At 36.6% G+C, this 14,367-nt stretch overlaps 1 protein-coding gene across 2 annotated transcripts in view; it reads right to left on the reverse strand.

Moving 5' to 3' along the window:
* gab3 (GRB2 associated binding protein 3) overlaps nucleotides 1-14,367 on the reverse strand; it is a 30,565-nt gene that overhangs the window by 12,464 nt on the left and 3,734 nt on the right. The window contains exons 2-4 of one of the 2 annotated variants that reach the window (XM_067406666.1): nucleotides 10,719-10,815; nucleotides 5,563-5,866; nucleotides 91-295 (exon numbers count right to left, since the gene is read on the reverse strand). In XM_067406666.1, coding sequence (XP_067262767.1) covers nucleotides 91-295; nucleotides 5,563-5,827 — 470 coding nt within the window. In that variant the 5' untranslated portion in view covers nucleotides 5,828-5,866; nucleotides 10,719-10,815. The remainder of the gene's footprint in view (nucleotides 1-90; nucleotides 296-5,562; nucleotides 5,867-10,718; nucleotides 10,816-14,367) is intronic. The other variant, XM_067406665.1, reaches the window with a different exon arrangement.

The following is a 14,367-nucleotide window of genomic DNA, read 5'->3' on the forward strand; positions in this document are numbered from 1 at the left end:
TACATGGAATGAATCTCAATTCTCTATTGAGATTAACATGTAATTATTATTTTTGTAATGTGTGATCATAAGAAGTGAGGTAGGCCTTGCCTGACAATGCTCTTTGTACCGGTTTCACACTGAGAGAGGAAGAGGTAGTCAAGTGGAGGGCTGATCTCTGATTCGCTAGTCCTGTCTAGGACAGCGTGGCTGTCGATGGTAACTGTTTCCTGATTGGCCACAAGAGAAACATGAGGAGAGAGTGCTGGAGATGGCTGCTGGGAAGAGGGAGTGTGATTTAGACTGTCCATTGATTCTGTCAAAAAGAAAGAGTGAGAGAAAAATAAATAGATTTGCTTTGATACATTTATTTATTTTGGATGTCAAACAAATAAGTGCAATAACCATATTTCACACATTTAATTTTTGAAGTACCTTTGCTTTTAATTACCAGAAGGTGGCAGACCAAATCACCCCCTTTCCAGCCCCCCACGCATCACAACCCACATATACACACACACACACACACACACACACACACACACACACACACACACACACACACACACACACACCTCTTTCTCTTCCTGTTTAGACTCAACAGTGCATTAGTAGTGGGCAGACATTTCTAAAGCTCTCAGTCCCACAGATGAACACGTGAGGCTCACGCCTGTTACACGCACTGAAAACACATGACATGTTCACAGTCGATTTTTTGGGTTGTAATCGTTTCTCTTCTTAATAGTAAGCAAAAATGTTTTTAGAAGGTGGAACTGAGTTTAAATAATGCAGTCCTTGTGGAAAGTTTTCCACCGTTTCCATGGTCATATTTATGTGTGTTGTCAGAATGAGATTGACTGTATGAATCTGAATGACACATCTCTCATTTTAGGAATTATTGTTGAGCAGGTTAATTAAATAGGTAATTTCAAGCAATACAAATAATTTTAATTGCCCAAAAAGAGGTGTCCAGTGATGACTCAGTGTTTCGAAGTCTGATATCACGCTCAACCTGCTGGTGCTTGAAAGGCATTGTGAGTAATGTTGTGGGTAAACAGTTGTAGATAACCGGCTTTTGATCACGTTGCAGCTAGCATGCTAATCTGAGGGGGATTGTGTGGGCTCACATAAACATTGCTTCTTTGGCAGAGTTATCCAACACTTGAATAACTGACAATGACTCAGAAGAGAAATCTGAGAGACACTAGGCGCGTAGTTGTATTCATTTTTGTTATCTTATATTTACTGTAAACATCTATCAGATTTTACTCAGACGTATAAGCCCATAACATTTTTGCACAATGTTGGTATAGTAAGTGTAACATTTTTTGAACACCTTTTGTTATACAGCTACATAGAGAAGCCTTTAATTATTATGTAGAGTTGCTTTACACTTGCAGTCCAAGGTTGCTATAGTAAAGGGATTCAGGAGAACAGAACAGTTGTCATGGTGATGGGGTCAAAGGGACAGTAGAGATACAATAAGTAGTAGTCATGGTGATGGGGTCAGAGAATAGAAACAGAGTGCAACAGTCAGGTTAACAGTGGAATTTGTGGTGAAATACTACATTACCTATGATGCTGTACAGAAAATTCCACCAATAAGAGAGTTGAAACAAGCAAACCGCAACAAAAGAGGCTTGAGATTAGCAAAATCTGCACAGAACTGATTATCACAGCGAGATGCATGCCGGTTAGAAATGTTTCTGAGTGTAGTCCGACCTGCCCTAATGTCATGCTTACGTATATCTTGCGATTGCGAGGCGGCCATGCCAGATTGCACAATCCCCCAAATGCGCTGATCAAAAGCATAATGGGAAACAACTTGCTGACGAAACTTATCATTGCTCATTGGTTTAAACAACCAAGCTGTATTGTTCTCTTTTAAAATGTTTGATTTTAAAACTTTGATATCATGCTTTTATGTGTATAAATTATGTGTGAATATTCTAAACTGTCTGATGATCTCTCTATGGGTTATGTGATTGTTGACATATTTCTAAAAAAAAAAAAAAAATGTAATAAACGCATCTTTCGAATGGAATTAAATAACAAGTACTTTGAACTTAAGAACTTAACTTAAAGATCTTAAATTACAGAACTTAAATTACATCATATTTAATAGCAACACAGCACATGCATGTGAATCATACAATCAAATACCTTTGATCTTGTAGGTGTCTGTTGCACTATGAGGCGTAAAAACTGTCCATCTTGGCTGCACTTATTTCACTCCTCCTCTCACTGCAGCCCCCTACTCTCATTTCAATTTCAGGCAAGGCAAGGCGCATCTCAAATGAGCCTAATATCTTGTTAGTTTCGCCCACTCCCTTGAAGCACTGCAAATGACGTAAATGAGTCGGTCTACCTACTCTCTCAAAATACTTAAATATCTGAAATGAGTAGTTTTATATTTGTACATCATTTTTGCAGTGCTGGATGGGATTGTAGTTCTTTCCCTCACTAAAGTGTTAAATACACAGTCTTGTACCTTTGTCTTTTTGTCTGATCAAAAATTTTATGATTCACCTCATAGCTGGTTGGCTTGGTCCATGGCTTAAAATCCTTAAAGGAGAAATGAATGAAAAAATATGGTATTGCCACTCCTGAAAAAGTGGGTGGAAACTGTTGCATTTTATACAATGAGCAGTTGTCATGGTGATTGGTCAGAGGGACAGTACAGATACAATGAGTGGTTGCCATGGTTATGGTTTAGAATGAGAGTAGAGATACTGTGAGCAGTTGTCATGGTGATGGGTCAGAGGGAGAGGCGAGAAACAATGAGCGGTTGTCATGGTGACTGGTCAGAGGGACAGTACAGATACAATGATTGGCTGTCATGGTTACGGTTTAGAATGAGAGTAGAGGTACTGTGAGCAGTTGTCATGGTGATGGTCAGAGGGACTGTACAGATACAATGAGTGGTTGTCATGGTGATGGGTCAGAGGGACATTGGTGAAACAATGAGCGGTTGTCATGGTGATGGGTCAGTGGGACAGTGGTGAAACAATGAGCGGTTGTCATGGTGATGGGTCAGTGGGACAGTGGAGACAATGAGCGGTTGTCATAGTGATGGGTCAGTGGGACAGTGGAGACACAATGAGAGGTTGTCATGGTTACGGATTAGAATGAGAGTAGAGATACTGTGAGCAGTTGTCATGGTGATGGGTCAGAGGGACAGTAGAGACACAATGAGCTGTTTAAATGGAGATGGGTCAAAAGAACAGTAGAGATACAGCAAGTGGTTGTCATAGTGATGAAGCCAGAGAGTAGAGATACCCCTGGGCAGTTGTCATGGTGATGGATCAGAGGGACAGTGGAGATACAGTGAGTAGTTCTCAAGGTGACAGGTCAGAGTGAAGGACATAGTGAAGTTGTTATGGTAACAGGGAGAGTACATATAAAGTAAGCATGGTGACAGTTCAGGGTGAGAGAACAGACATAACCGTGTGGCTCTGGCAGAGATCAGCATTTGAGTTTACAAAAGTTCACAGAAGCCTTGGTTTAATAGGACCCCAGCGTGTGTTCTGAGTGTCTTGACACATGGCCCGAAGCAGGATCTGAAACTGCGGCCCTCCAGGTGTGACTACAATCTCTGATTTGTTCTTCTCTCACCCTGCTGTCTGTCTGTCTGTCTGCCGTAAAAGAGTCTGCCTGTAAATAAAACACTGAGTTCCAGTTCACAGCTGGAGTCCTGCTGGGGTTTGTAATGAGGTTAACGGCTAAGCAGCAACTGAGACTTTGTGTCTCCAAAACTACACTCGCTGTTTCTCGCTGTTCTGTATATAATAGCTTTATCTTTCACAATCGGCCTTTACCAGTTTAGAGGCGTGTCCAACCATCCAGTGTGTTGTGCATTAAACAGTAACCATGTACGTGTGTGTCTGAAAACCTCCCCGCTGCTGTATCACTCATCTTTTTGATATCTTTCTAAGTAATGTGTAACTTGTGGTTTCTCTCATTCTCTGTGTTTGGTATATCACATTAGCCATGCTAACTGCTAACATTCTCCCTGTGTCTTACAATAATTATTGAGCCAGCTTTAATAAAAACCTATTTTCTTGCTATAACAGCAGTCATATATGCTGTGGACAGACTGTGACACTAGCTGTTTGTTATTAGTTAAAGATATGGGATGCCACATACTTGTGAGCTGTCTACCTTATGACAGATGTGTGTGTTTGTCTGAACGTTCCTCTGTGACGCAGCTGTTGCTCTGCAGACTATTTGAAAGAGAGGAAGAGAGATGGAGGAATGGAACAGAATATTAAAATAAGACCTCGCCTATATTACAGCGTCATTCTCTCACTAATTCTGTATGCATCTCTCAGTCTCTGCATCTCTCTCTGGAGAAACATCCTGTGGCTAATTATTTCCCAGTCTAGGTTTATTCATTTTAAAACCATAGTTAGAGTCAATAATAATAACAATAATGGAGGAATCTGATGTGGTGAAAGGATTGTTTTTAGGAGGCTTTTTATGTACACAGGTTTTTCCTGTTTTAGCTTTTAGTAGTACTTTCCTTTCTCATAAACCCACGCACATACATGGAATTTATTTATTAACAGTGTGTTTGCTGCAGATAGAAGTGAAATAAATTTGTAACTATAATTTTAATTTTGAAGTTCTTTTGTTTTTTTGTACCTCAGCTTAAATAAACTTTCATGTATACCTCTTTGTTAATGCCTCACCCGATCTTGTTGCATCACCTGTCATTTGCTAATTATTTATTCTTATTTATATAGTGCATATACAATACTGTTCAAGTTTGAGGTCAGTAAGATTTTTTTTTTTAAGAAATCGATACTTTTATTCAGAAAAGATGTATTCAAATGATCAAAAAAGTGACAATAAAGACTTGTTTTTTTTTTTTTTCAGTTTACCCAAATGTTTTATTTCAAATTAATGCTGTTATTTGGAAATTTATATTCATCTAAAATCTTGAAAAAAGTGTATCATGGTTTCCACAAAAATACTAATCAGCACTATTTTCAACATTGATAATAATCAGAAATATTTCTTAAGGCACCAAATCAGCTTATTAGAATTTCTGAAGGATCACTGGAGTAATGATACTGAAAATTCAGCTTTTCCTTATATTTTAATATATATTAAAATAAAAAAGTTATTTGTATTTTGTTCTTTATAATAGACTGGATATTTTGCATCCATTCTGACATTCTCATTTAAGATTGTAATGATATTGAAGCAAGCCCATCCACTAATGTTAATGTGTAATGTTTTTTTCAATGTGGGGTGGGTAGTTATGTCAGTGTGTCTGGAGTCAGTTGTGCTCAGACAAAAGATGAAGTCAAGAACTTCTCATTCTTCAGTGAAATCTTCAGGTAATATTGATAGTGTGATGATAATGTAAATGGAAAACAAATAAGATATTTATGTAACGTATTACAATAAACAGACAAGTTAGTATCAAGTCTACAATTTCTGAGACTTCAGGACTTTATCAGAAGCTACGATTCATCAAAAAGGCAATGTCATACTAAGCTCTCCAAGATGTCATACTAAGCTGTCCAAGACCAAGACCTAAAATCAAAATTACACATTTATAATAAAACTCCTCACCTGCATGTCTGTTCAGTCCTCCAAACGTACAAATCTGTCCAATGTTTTGTACCCAGATGTTCATCTCTTCAGCTGTTTTGGCCAGTAGGTAAAAGATGCGTGTGGTGGTCTTGACCACAAACAGGTGTTGATTTTGGTACTGACGTTTAGTGGGCCGTACCTCTGCCTCAATGGTGACCTCACACTCCTGCAGGTCAATGGTTCTGATTGGTTTCCGGGAGCTCTTGCTACGGTAATATTCCAAAACGTCAGGATTCCCGCTCATCCGACCCCTCCGCAAAACAAACCATCGCTTTCGCCATGACTGAGAGAGAGAGGGACAGAGAGCGAAAGAAAGGGGAAGAGAATTAGAATAACACTGTCCTGATGGACACACTCACATAGATTATAAATCAAGGTAAAAAGTCTTCTTTGATCTTTAGGTCTTGTCTTTTTTTCAAACTACAAGCATTCACTCTTCACACAAAAATCATCATTTGCCACTATTTATATCTTGACACACAATGGTGTTGTTTGGCCTTATTTTGAACAATTTATCTGTGCACATTATTTAAAAAATAAATAAATATTTGTCTTTTCTTTCTTTTTTGATTGTCAATTTTTATAAAAATAGTGTTACTAAAATTAAAACAAATTTTCACTAATTGAAATAAAGATAAATATTGCAAGAAAAACTATTTTAATCTAAAAAAAGGTAATTTTAGAAAATCTATCTAATTTAAAATAAATAATAATAAATACTAATATAACACTGATCAAAATATACTAACTTAACTTCTTCCTCTGAAACAAATGTCCTTTTCCACTGATGTAACTAAGGCCATGCGGCTATTGGATAATGTTAACGAATAGTCAAATAACTATTTACTAACTAAGCACTGTTTTAGCAAATCAGCTCTGGCTCCATTCTGGTATGCAAAACCCATACTTCAGCTGTCTTCGAAGAAAAGCGATTACCGAACATACATTTTATTCAAGAAGTATAGATTATTATTAGTATTTAGACTTGTCATAATGTCCTACTTTTCACACCATGTGGTATCTGCATTCAAACCAACTGAGGAGCCATATTATTTGTGCAATAGCCTACACGGTAATGAAAACAACTTGATTTATTTAAACTAAAAATGAAAACAAAACTAAGTACATTTGATAACACTACATTAAAAAAAAAAACTTTGATCATTATAAGCATTCAGTCATTCCCAATAATGATCTTGGAAATATATCTGGATGGATGACTTTGTGGAATTTAATATCAGGTAAGTTTCATTCATAATTTTCGCCCCATTTAGCTGACATAAAATTTCACACCACTGTCGTCCCTTACTGAGCATAACCATATACCATGGCAAGGCTGGTTTAAATGCAAGAACAAACTTAAAGATAAACTTCTGTCTAAACTGGGCAGGGCGTGGTTTGCAGTTAGAGATGACTTGTAAACACTCTTCCCAAGAAACACACACAGATTAATCTCTCAGGGCAGAAACAGGTTGCACATATGGTTACGAAAAGTGAATAATCAACACCAAGTCAATCAGCATAAATCCCCTGGCTTCACCAGTGACTGTAATCAGTGCAAAAACATGGTTATTAGATGTATTAAGTTGTTATTCTATTAAGATAGAGGTTAGGTTATTATGTTATCATGAGGTAATTAGCTTATGAGGATACTTTGATGTTGTTAGGTCATTATTTCTTCTTATTATACATTATGTGTTATTTTAAGTAGGTTATTTTCCCTGCACTAAGTGCAAACAGTACCTGCCTTGGGTGAAATCTATAAATCTTTCAGAGAATTTGACTATTTTCAATTATGTAACAGAAACGGTTATAGAAACTACAGCAAGAATATTTTTCTCAGCAAAGAGCAAGACAGGTAATAGCAGTCCCAGGTTTACTCATACAGTAGTTTCTCTCTCCTTCTTGCTCTCTTTTTCTTACTAGGGAAGATAATACTCTAACCCAAAAAGATGAACCATGCAAATTTTTTTTGAGGGGGCACCAGTGGTTCACTTTTTGCCCTATACATCTACACACACTGCATTTATACCGCACTGCATTTACTCCCCCAAGAGGAAAACAGATTCTAAATCATACAGCATTATGTATTTTTGAAAATGTAAAAGAGCAGAACGGTTAGTAAAAATCATTATGTCTATAGAATGTCCCCATAAAACATGAATACCTGACGTGTGTGTATTTGCATTTATAGATAACTTTTATATATATATATTTTTCACTTTAATGCCAATGTAAAACACTTTTTTTTTTTACCAACTAGTGTCCTTTTTTAAAAAGACATATACATACTTTATGCTATATAATATAGGTTTGAAAGATGTGACACACTCAGTCTGTACTATTACACATTTATGAATTATGATTTGAGACGAACTCCAGTTCAAAAGCCAACCTGACCATCATATACAGCTTTAAAAACCCACCTAAAACCCAACACAAAACACACACCAGCTGTCATTGCCACTAGCTTTTAGTCTATTTGGAGTGACTTCTTATTCTCAGAGAAGAGATTGTTACTCCAGTGAAAAAAAAGAGATAGTTCAGCATTTATGCATGGCCTTAAGGTTTCACACATGCTTCCAATGTGACAGCCTCAATTCTGAACATTCTGGATCCATCAGCAACTTGTTGCTTTCTGTTTTGCGTCTGTGACATCATTCATTTCTCTGAAACGTCTTTAGTTGCTGTTTTCTTTCTGTAACCAAGATTTCACAAGAAGTCAGCTGTTACACAACACCTGGCGGTAAGGATGTCTCTCAGAAGCCTAAGTATCTAAATAATCTAATTAACATGCTAGCAGCGAAGTGTCATTAACATCTATTGTGAAACAAGACCAGTTTTCTGAGTGTTTTAAAGTTGTTTTCTTTCAGCAATATAATATATACAATCTCCTACTTGTATCATCAGGAAAATCCTGACTTCCTTCCTTGAGGTCTTTTTAAAGATATACAAATTTGTTTCGAACAAATGCATTGTGGGTAAGAATGCCTCAGAGCTGCAGAATTTCTATCATTCTAGCGTCACAAGACAAACTCTCTTCCTCTTCTCTGAGATCCAGACCAAGTGCTGACATTAGTACTGAGAGCCAGATTAAGCCAGAAAAGACTTCTCCATTTACTTTGGTCTTACAGACAAATTTTTATTCCAACAGCCACAAACACCTCCTTAAAAAATAATCACACCTCATTAATGCTGCACGCAACACATGCACAGAAGACAAAATGTAGAACTGTTTGTAATGAAATGCTGCACTTACAATGCACAAATCTCCATCTTCATGGTCTTTATTATTTAAAATTTTCAGACATGCAAGAAATAAAGCTGACAAAGGGGGAAGTGGGTTGAGATTATCGTGAAACCTAAGCAATTTCTCAGTAATTAAGCATTTAATTGAAAAAACAAACAAAAAAAAAACAACACTTTACAATTAGGTTCATTAGTTTAACATTAGTTAATGTATTAACTAACACAAACTAACCATGAGCAATACATGTGTTACTGTATTTACTAATCTTTATTAACGTTAGTCAATGAAAATACAGTTGCTCATTGTTTGTTCATGTTAGTTCACAGTGCATTAACTAATGTTAACAAGATTTTAATAATGCGTTAGTAAATGTTGAAATTAACATTAAAAAAGATTAATAAGTTCTGTATAAGTGCAGTTCATTATTAGTTCATGTTAACTAATGAAGTTAAATAATGTTAACTAATTAACCTTATTGTAAAGTGTTACCATAAACTCTATCCCCCAGTTTCACAGACAAGGCTTAAGCTATTCCTAAAATAAAATGCATGTTTGAACTGTTTTAACTGAAAGCAACTTGTACTGACATATCTTAAAATATGTCAAGATGCACACCAGTAAAGTTTTTTTTTTCTAGGGTACGTTTATAAAAGATACTTAAATGCCCTAATTGAACTAAGGCTTAATCCTGGCTTAGTCTAAGCTTTGTCTGTGAATCCGAGCCTAAAAGTTTGATCACTAGCACTGCCGTACTGTGAAATAATAAACTCAATTTGGAAAGACTACATTGTTTTTAAACATACTATGGAAATATAACGAGCACAAACAAACAGACAGAGATTAAAACATGGTTATCTTTAACAATTCTTCCATATTGAGTCACTTATGTGTGTGCGTGTGTGTGAATCTCACTAAACCACATACATTACACTTCCCATGTCTGAACAGTTTTTCTACAGAATTTGTTATCGAGACCACACGTAGTTCTGGGCATGCTCAGAGCAGCATGGTCAGGGCATGGCCTTGATTTACCTCTGTCTCAAACAAAGACCTTCTCTCTATTCTTTCTTTTGGAATGGTTATATTTTCTTCCCCTTATTCATGCATGTTTGGAGGAACTACAGCTATGTTTTCCCAGAACCCTTCACAAAAGGGAAGTCTGAAACTGGGCCAAATGTTTGTCTCCAACAAGCAAACACCAACATATTCACATCTGCATGTGTATGTTTATGTACATTGTGGAGAAAAAAACTGAGTCTGTATGAGTTTGTTTACATGTGTTTGGAGCATGTATGGGAGGTTTGGTCTGAGTATTTCCTCTTAGATGGCGATGCTGTGTAAATGTCAGTCTAAACTTATGTTTAACATTGTGTTTTGTTTCCTCCCTAAGGTCAACAACAAAACGTAAATATCTACTGATCTTTTCCCATAATGCTTTGCACAAACAAGTGATAATAGTCTTAATGAAGTCTTTGCATTAATGTATGGGCTTATACATAAAATTAAAATAATCAGTGACTTTTTTCTACAGATTACATCGTTACACCAGTAGGTGGTGACAAGTGTTCTTGGCTGTGTCGAAATCACCCCTATACCCTGATTTACTATTCCCTACATTAGCCCACTGATGTAGTTCACTTAAGGGAGTGAATATAAACGAGTGGACGATTTCAGACACTACCCTTGTAATCTTCATGAGTGAATCATCGCAAAGAACAGACTTGCATTCTCATGGAGACCGGTCTTGCAAGGCTACCTCGAAAGAACGAACTCAGAAGAAGGCAAGGACCCAAAACGCTTCCTTGTGAGAATTGAGCAGCCAATGCACAACTTAACATCACAAACAAATGTCATACCCTATTAAAACGAGAAGTTTAAAGCTTACTACGTTCTATATGTCTTCTATACGTCGTCCACCCGCAGCATCTTCAGGGATTCCTAACGATTCGGTTTATCAGCGCCATCTCTGATAGAAAGCGAGGCTGTGAGGGATAGACATATATCGCTTCAGTGGGTTGTACCGTTATTAAATGTGTAGATTGTTCTGCTAAAGAAAAACTGCAAAAATATATTTACAAGAAATTTCAGGAGACAAAAAAACTCCAGACAACATGAGCTGTGAAGAATTTATAAGTGATTTAGGAGCTTTATACAGCTTTTTAAAGTTGATGCCATTAAAAACACAACGCTGCTGTGAATAAGGTCTATTAAAGGGATAGTTCAACCAAAAATGAAAATTTGATGTTTATCTGCTTAACCCCAGGACATCCAAGATGTAGGTGACTTTGTTTCTTCAGTCTCGCACAAACCGATCGTTTCGTGTCTTAGAACATCAATGTGTCGTCACGAGCCGCAGGGTTTAATTTGGATTTGTCTGCATGTTTTTTTTTACTCTCATATATTTTGTTACCGTTGACATGCATTATACGACTGACAGACTGCAACGGTTGGAGTTAAAAATCATCTACATCTTGGATGCACTTGGGGTAAGCAGATAAACATCAAATTTTCATTTTTGGGTGAACTATCCCTTTAAGAACACATCCGGGTACTTTCATGCATTCTCTATACGTGCATTAGTTGTGCCTCAATTCAAAGGCAGCATCCTTCGAAAAACTCAGACTTCGAAGGCTGCGAAGGTCAGACTGAGCATTGTTAAATTGGATGGTCTGTGGAGAATTGTTCTTGTCACCTAGCAACTGTGACAGCTGTTGTTGATGAGTAACAATATACAGGACTTTTTTGAACGTTATAATAAACTGTCTGAAAACAAAACAGGGTTCACAAACTGTCTAAATATGTTCACCGTGGTCCATTTCTGTATAACGTCTTATTAAGATATGTCAACATTTGAACTGCTTTAAAATTTTTATTTTACATTTGTATCATTAGATATTTGTTGAAACCCAATACTTAAGTTTTAAAGTGTAATTCATCAATTTTTCTTTCGAAAAAAAAAAAAAAAAAAAAAAATCCTGTTGTCATTGGCGCACAATGAATTCTGGGCACCAATGAATTCTGGGGTAGGCAAGGCCGCAAAGGATCCATTTGTTGCATCCTTCATTTCACCGGAAATGAAGAATACATTTGGAGGCCGCATCTGAAGTAGACTTCGCATTGGGACAGCCTTAGTGACACAATCAGCCTTTGAATGTGCCCTTCATAGAAAGCAGCCTCTGAATTGGGACGCAGCACTTGAGTATTGGAATTGAAATTTGACGGTTGATGATGACGCAATATGAGAACCCAAAGATGCAAGAACGCTTATTGAGAAATGGCTACATGGTTCTGAGCCAGTAACTGGCTGCACCCGAAAACGTAGGCAGTTGACTTATTGCCTCGCTGCCTTATAGGCAATGACTCTGCAGGTAGCATTTGTGCATGAAGGTACCTCATGAAACTGATTTTGGACAGACTTCTCAGTAAGCGTAACAGTTTAATGATCTACAGCAAAATAAAGCAAGCTTTGGTGAAAACTAAACAAATATTTAATTACTACAGTAGTAATTCTAGAAATTACATCAGAAGGGGAAAACGTTGGTCAAAAACATACATTTACACATAAACTGATCAGAACTTTCAGACACCATCTTTGTTTTTCTAGCTCAACTGTCACTGAATGGAATGCACAGGATTGTGGGATATCAGGGGCAGCGAAGAAAAATCTTAAGATTCGACAACAAAACTTTTTGCGTCATGACGTAATTATAATACATCATCATAATACATTAACGATTCATGGCACACGCAGTTAAAATAGTTTTGCCATTTATGTGCTCTGAAAGTATAATTTCTAAAAAAATAAGTGAAAAAAGAACATTTTCAGGGCACAAGGCAGGAAGTGAAGCAAAGAAGAGGAGCAGAAAAATGAGCAATATAGAAGAATCACAAGTTAATCACTGTTATGTTTATGCAGTTTTTGGAAATAGCATCTTAACTGGCAACACTGATACTGTGGACATTTTTTGCTTGAGTTAGCTGCTTATTTAATTTTACTTTATTTTCTTTAAATAAATGTAAGCTTCTGTAATGTTATTGTTTTAATTTCAGTTACATTACTGCTTGCTTTTAATTCACCAAAAAGTGCACTAAATGTCTTTTGAAAAAGACTAGGACTAATCTAGCATTCATGAATTAAAATAATTTAAGTTTAAGCTTCTGTATGCACAAAATGGAAATTAAATGGGTATACTAATTAGATTAACTAGCTGGCTTGCTGGCTAACATCTACAAATAGACAATATGTAGCCTTTATTTTGTTGCCTTTGTTGTCTGTTAGACTATTGTAGGTATTCCATATTTCTCATATTTCTCTTTGTAATAACTAAAAAACCTTCTTGAGGTCTACCTTGACCGAAAGAGTGTCTCAATGGACTTGCTGTCATCAGCATCGAATTGCAACAATATGAGATGTTTCTCAGAATTTGATGCAGTCATTGATGACTTTGCTGCAAAGAAGGCGTCTTCAGTTTCGAAAATGTTCTGTAATTCTGAAAATATAATAGTTTATAATAGTGCACTTTTTTGTTGATTTGCACTTTAATTTCTCATTTAATTTTCACTTCAGGTGACTGTAAGTCAAATCATTTTCTGAATTTTTTAATAGTGGTGGTGGGGGGAGATTGATTTGGGGGTTGATTTGTTTGAAACTATTTTTCACAAGTTCACACTTATAAGTAATCAGATAGCGAAATAGAAGTATGTGTATTTGGCATGCTGTCCGAGGCTCTGTGTTTTGGCCTGAACCCAGAGTACTCCCCCCAAATCCCTGGCTGTGATAGGAACCAGGCAAGAGTAAGAAGTCAGCGTGGTGTAGGGATGCTGAAAAATGTCAAGAAACATAGCTGAGTCCGCTATATAGGCCTCTTCTCATGCTGATTGGATAGATCAGTTGAGTGTTCCTCCTGAACTTTAATAAAACATCATACGTTAATGAAGCAAAAACAGATGCAGTAACTGGTAATATTGTGCCTGATATGTAATTTACTAATATTAACTTCGTATTTATTGAAATGTGTTAAAAAACGCATATCACGCACAGTATAACTATATATAACTATATAATTATTAACTACTATAGTGTGTGTGTGTGTATATACATATATATATATATATATATATATATATTAAAGGGGCCTATAATCCCCCTTAAAACCTTAACAGCCTCATAGAACAAGCCATTTTCATTTTCTGAGCAAAGTGACATCACATTGCACAGGCCCCGCCCACAACTGCTGACGGACTCTGCCTTATTAGCATAGTTTCTGCCCTGAGCGAGTTGTAATCTGTCCGCCATTGTCTCGATGCCGGAGTAGCCGTAGTGACAAGATTTTCTCGTAAGCAATTGAGGTGTTTTGTTGTTGGATGTAAGAATGAACATAACAGTCTTCATACTCCCGACATCTGAGCCACTGAAGACACAGTGGATTAGTTTTGTTTTTGATCACAGTCTAATATACACATACGATTTCTGTACCTGCTGATTATGTTCACAGACATAACCGACTGTCTTTTGTGAACTTTGTGTGTTTTTG

The sequence above is a fragment of the Chanodichthys erythropterus genome, chromosome 13 (assembly GCF_024489055.1).
Source record: "Chanodichthys erythropterus isolate Z2021 chromosome 13, ASM2448905v1, whole genome shotgun sequence".
In the NCBI taxonomy this organism is placed as follows: Eukaryota; Metazoa; Chordata; class Actinopteri; order Cypriniformes; family Xenocyprididae; genus Chanodichthys; species Chanodichthys erythropterus.